The sequence below is a fragment of the Hemitrygon akajei genome, chromosome 10 (genome assembly GCF_048418815.1).
Source record: "Hemitrygon akajei chromosome 10, sHemAka1.3, whole genome shotgun sequence".
Classification (NCBI taxonomy): domain Eukaryota; kingdom Metazoa; phylum Chordata; class Chondrichthyes; order Myliobatiformes; family Dasyatidae; genus Hemitrygon; species Hemitrygon akajei.
The window spans coordinates 145008159-145014158 of record NC_133133.1 but is presented as its reverse complement, the minus strand read 5'-3'; the positions used below and the strand labels follow the sequence as shown (position 1 = coordinate 145014158).

The 6000-nt window shown below is 38.7% G+C and overlaps 1 protein-coding gene across 1 annotated transcript in view; it reads right to left on the bottom strand.

Annotated features, from left to right (window-relative positions):
* Nucleotides 1-1151: 1151 nt before the first annotated feature.
* Nucleotides 1152-6000, bottom strand: part of LOC140734031 (structural maintenance of chromosomes protein 1A-like) — a 99704-nt gene continuing 94855 nt past the window's right edge. The window contains exon 25 of the mRNA XM_073057610.1: nt 1152-1253. Coding sequence (XP_072913711.1) covers nt 1152-1253 — 102 coding nt within the window. The remainder of the gene's footprint in view (nt 1254-6000) is intronic.

Below are 6000 nucleotides of genomic sequence, written 5' to 3'. Positions count from 1 at the left end.
AAAAACAAGGTCTAAAGAAATGGTGCATCATCCAGGCAATGAATATAGAACTAGTATTTAAAATCTAAATAAAACATATATACATTTAGATAAAAATTGAGCAGCTCTAAGAAACAAAATTAAAAGCCTGAGATGCAACTGAAGAAGATGACAACAAAATGTTTTCAATTCAACTGTTTGCAACATACAATGCATTACAGATATGGTGCCTGTTGCATGGAACCATCATTTTGGCACTGCTATTGTACTATTGCTGTAATAAGTTCATGGATTCATTGTGTTCAAGATGCTGACTGATTGGTGTCCACTGTAAAGTAAAAAGTTGAGCTGCTGGATTCTAATGTGTACATAGGCCATATTCAATGTGAACCCTGTTGCACAAGTTTATATGAATTTGTAGCTGGCATTGTGGCAACTAAACCAGCATTATGCAATACAAAGATAGAATCTCAATCCTTCAATGGGAGTAAAACTGTCAAACGTGATTTTTATACTTTCTAAAATATTTCTCCATGCATTTTTCCTCAATACTGAAATACTATCATTTTATTAGGAATTCACTGCAGAAGCTGTATCTACCTTTAAAATCTTTTGAATAACTCATCATTATTGTTACTCTTATTTTGTATAGCAACTTTTTAAAAGGATAAATGTGATCATTAGGTTCCCTGTACTAAGCACAATATTGATCACCTCTTCAATGCCATTTTCTGACTTGGACAGGTAATTGTTCTCAGAAAAGTAAAAGTACAAAAGTGTTACATTAACCAAAAATGTCTGATGTGGTTTATTTAAAGATTTGAGAACATTTCTGAAATTGATTAAAAATCTGTATTATGTATTGTTTATATTCAAATGATCTGATTTAAGGTAGGTTGAGGTGTGGAGAAGCTGAATCTTAACTTCTGGTCAAGTAGCGTTTGTGGGATAGTTGCAAAGTCAAATTAACATCAATTAAATGGTGCCTTATTTCTTTTTTTGTCTGTCCTTAAATTTTCAGAGCAACCAAAACATGCAAAATATTTGAACGGGAATTCCTTATTCAACAGAGTTGGAAACATTAAAGATAACCAGTGTTTAAAGATAACAAGTGAAACGTAACATTTTGGTTCAACTCACTGGTTTTATCTTAAACCTAAGTATATATCATATTAATCATCCTGACTTGGCTGTTGCTGCTGTTCCAATTTGGTATTTTCTTCGTAAAGTGTAAGGTCGAAGGTCAAAAGTTGACTGGACATGCATTCACCTTGCTGCAATGGAAATCAGTATATTTCAGTGTTTCATTATTTAAATATTAAACCCATTCCCCAGATGCTGAAAATCCAGAACAACACAGATAAAATGCTGGAGAAACTCAACAGGTCAGGCAGCATCTATGAAAATGAATAAACAGTCGACGTTTCAGGCCTAGATCCTTCATCAGAACTGGAAAGGAAGGGTAAGGGGAAGATGCCAGACTAAAAAAGTGAGGAGAGGGGAAGGAAGACAAGCTTGAAGGTGATAGATGAAGCCAGGTGGTTGGAAAAGGTAAAGGGATGGAGAAGGAGGAAGCTGATAGGAGAGTGCACCATGGGAGAAAGATATGGCGGGGCACCAGGGGAGGTGACAGGCAGGTGAGGAAATGAGGTAAGAGGCCAGAATGGGGAATAGAGATGGAAGGGGCAGAGGAAAAATACTGTAAGGAGAAACCAATGTTCATTCCATCGTTGGAGGCTACCTAGACAGAATATGAGGTGTTGCTCCTCCACATTGATAATGGCTTCCTCTTCTGCCACGATGAGGCTATTCTCAGGGTGGAAGAGCAACACCTCATACTCCTCCTAGGTAGCCTCCAACCTAAAGGCATGAACATCGATTTCTCTTTCAGGTAATTTATTGTTCCCCCTGCTCCTTCCCTCTTCTTCTATTCCTCACTCTAACCTCTTCTCCTCACCTGCTTATCACCTTCCCCTGGTGCTCCTCCTTTTTCCCTTTCTCTCACAGTCCACTCTTCTAGCAGACTCCTTCTTCTGCAGCCCTTTACTTTTCCAACCCACCTGTTTCACCAATCACCTTCTAGCTTATCCTCCTTCCTTTTCCCCACGTTTTTATTCTGGCATCTTCTCCATTCCCTTCCAGTCCTGATGAAGGGTCTCTGCCTAAAACAGTCATCTCCATAGATGCTACCTGACTTGCTTGAGTTCCTCCAGCATTTTGAGCATGTTACTAATTGAATCTGTTCAATTTAGCTACTGTACAGAGTAGACTGCTTGAGAAAATGCTAATACTGTATAAACTTTTGGATATTATATGTATTATACATTGTGCTTGAAAGTACAGCTGGTGTGAATGAGATATTAGCAACTTGGTGAATTCTCAATATCTATCCACTATTTTCCATGAGTCATACTTTGCAACTTAAAAAAAATTGAAGCAGGTGAATAGTTACAATTTCCCTCCAAAAAATCATGGTACGTGGAATCAAGCATTGTAAATAAAATTAAGATTGATTAACCTTTTTTCAATTGCAAGGCTCATTACATGGAAAGATATTCTTCCATTTACTTCCATATAAAGTGAGATTTACATCTGAGCAATAGAATTGTAGGAGTTGGTAGAACTGAATTTCTGTTATACAATGCAAAGATCAGTCCCTTCTGGCCATGATCTCAATCAAAACAAATTAGCACCTTATTATTTTGCTCTATTCATTGCCTGTTCACGCACCTGTCAAAATGCCTCTACCATCTCACCCAGCAGTGTGTTGCAGGCGCCTACCACACATTGCGTAAAACAAGAACATGCCTGACAAATCTGCTTTAAACCTCGCCCCCTTGCCTTAAATTTATGCCTCTACTATTTGACATTTCCAGCCTGGGGGTAAAAGACTCTAACCAATTTGTGCCTCACATAATTTTACATATTTCTATCAGAGAAATATGTAAAGTTAATCTGAGAAGATAATCCAAGTTTGTCCGGTTTGTTATAGCTCATGCATACCAATCCAGGCCACATCCTTGTTGACCTCTTCTGCATTCTCTCCAACACCTCCACAACCTTCTAGAAACAACTCTATAGTGTATTATGCTTGACTTAGAGTTGTAAAGCCTGCAAATTTTTGTTCCTACCAGATTTTTCTTTTCAAGTTTTAATTTATCTGTTATCATACTAATTTTGCTGTAACTTAAATTTTTTTCAGCCTACCACCTGCCTTCAACTGCTTCTCCATCTTGTTTGAAAAAAATAAACATCAACTATCTTTAATTAATTTCCAATTTCCCTCTATCGATGAAAAGTTGGCTTTGATTTCCAGCTGGACCTAATGCATTGTGAGTGATACAGAGGCACTGCTAGTAAAACAGTTGCTTCACAGCTTCAGCAATCTAGGGTTCAATCCTGACCTTGGGTCCTGTCTGTGGCATTTACACATTCTTTCAGAGACAGTGCAGGCTTTCTCTGGATCACTGTACAGTGCCTATAAAAAAATTCACCCTCTTGGAAGTTTTTACGTTTTATTATTTTACAACATTGAATCACAGTGGATTTAATTTTCCTGATCAACAGAAAAGGGCTCTTCAGATGTCATGGGGAAATCAGATCGCTACAAGGTGATCTAAATTAATTACAAATATAAAACACAAAATAATTGATTGCATAATTATTCAACCCCCCCCCCTTAATTTGACACACCAAATCATCACTGGTGCAGCTAATCAATTTTAGAAGCCACAAAATTAATTAAATGGAAATCTGTGCAGTCAAGGTGTTTCAATCGACTGTAGTAAAAATACACCTGTATCTGGAAGGTCCTACTGCTGGTGAGTCAGTATCTTAAAGATAAAGATAGCAGAGTCAAGGGATATGGGGAGAAGGCAGGAACGGGGTACTGAATGTGGATGATCAGCCATGATCACATTGAATGATGGTGCTGGCTCGAAGTGCCGAATGGCCTACTCCTGCACCTATTGTCTATCCTAGCAAAAACTACACCATGGGGACAAAAGAACACTTTAAGTAACTCTGCAAAAGAGTTATTGAAAAGCACAAGACAGGAGATGGATACAAGATAATTTCCAAGTCACTGAACATCTCTTGCAGTACAGTTAAGTCAATCATCAAGACATGGAAAGAATACAGCACAGCTGTAGATCTGCCTACAGCAAGCCGTCCTCAAAAATCAAGTGACCGTGCAAGAAGGGGACTAGTGAGGGAGGCCACCAAGAGACCTATGACAAGTCTGGAGGAGTTACAAGTTTCAGTGGCTGAGATGGGAGACCCTGTACATATAACAACTGTTATGCTGGTGCTTCACCAGTTATAGCTTTATGGGAGAGTGGCAAAGCGAAAGCCAATGTTGAAAAAAGCTCACATGAAATCTCAGCTAGTTTGCCAGAAGGCACGTGGGAGACTCTGGTCAGCTGGAAGAAGGTTCTTTGGACTGATAAAACCAAAATTGAGCTTTTTGGCCATCAGACTAAACATTATGCACATCATCAAAAACACACCATCCCTACCACGATGCTTCACTGCAGCAGGCCCTGGAAGGCTTGTGAAAGTAGAGGGTAAAATTAATGCAGCAAAATACAGCGATATCCTGGAGGAAAACCTGGTGCAGTCTGCATGAGAACTGTGACTTGGAAGAAGATTTGTTTTCCAGAAAGACAATGACCCCAAGCATAAAGCCAAAGCTACACAGGAAACAACAAAGTCAATGTCCTGGAGTGGCCAAGTCAGAGTCCAGACCTCAATCCAATTGAAAATTTGTGGCTGGACTTGAAAAGGGCTGTTCACTCACAATCCCCATGCAATGTGACAGAGCTTGAACAGTTTTGTAAAGAAAAATGGGGAAAAATTGCAGTCTTTAGATGTGCAAAGCTGATAAAAGACCTATCCACACAGACTCCAGGCTATAATTGCTGCTAAAGGTGTAGCTCCTAAGTACTGACTTGAAGGGGGTGAATACTCAAGCAATCAATTTTGTGTTTTAAATTTGTAATCAAATTAGATCACTTTGTAGAGATTTGTTTTCACTTTTGACATGAGAGAGTCTTTTTCTGTTGATCAAGGAAATTAAATCCACTGTGATTCAATATTGTAAAACAATAAAACATGAAAATTTCCAGGAGGGGGGGGAGGTGAATACTTTTTATAGGCACTGTAAATTGCTCCTAGTGTATAAATGATTGGTAGAATTTCAGGTACTGTCATTAGAGCAGCTCCATACATACAGGTACTTCAACCCATTCAATCTGTGCCGATCTGTATTTTCTGCCTAGTCCCATCTAGGTGGACTATAGCTCTCTGATGCTATCCAAACTTCTCTTACAAATTACAACTGGACTTGCATTCACCGCCTCTGCTGGCAGTTCATTTCACCCTCCTACCACTCTGGTTCTCCTTAAATGTGGGGAAAATAACTGGCTGAAGGTAAAATGAGTACAAAAATAAGTACCCTATTCTGTCATGGACTTGGAGAGCCAAAGAGTCCTTTACCATGCTATATCTCTCTAAGACTCTAATATACTGAGGGTTAGATTTTCAACCTTAGAGGAAACAGTGGAGTTATTTTATGGCCCATTATAATCCAGCAGTATGTGTCAACAAGACTGCTAGGTGAATGGCAAAGAATCCTAACTTGTACATCAAGAAAATGTTGTCATCTTGGGGAAACGTTATGATCTAATATCATTAATTATTGTTTTGGTAATGTTAGTAAATCCACCATTTATTCCATGTCATTATTTAACTTTGATGGATGGTTTCCTTGAATCACTACAACTCATCTATTGAAGATACTCTAATGCATTTATGAATCATACAGCACAGAAACGGAGTCTCTACAAGCTTCATCCACTTACACTGATATTTTATTCTCATAAACAACTCACTCCCCATCCTCCACCCCAGACTCTACCACTCACCTACACGCAAAGGACAATTTACATTGATCACATCCTACCAACCCATGTATTTTTGGGATGTAGGAGGAAACTGGAGGATTCAAGCAAAACCCATGCA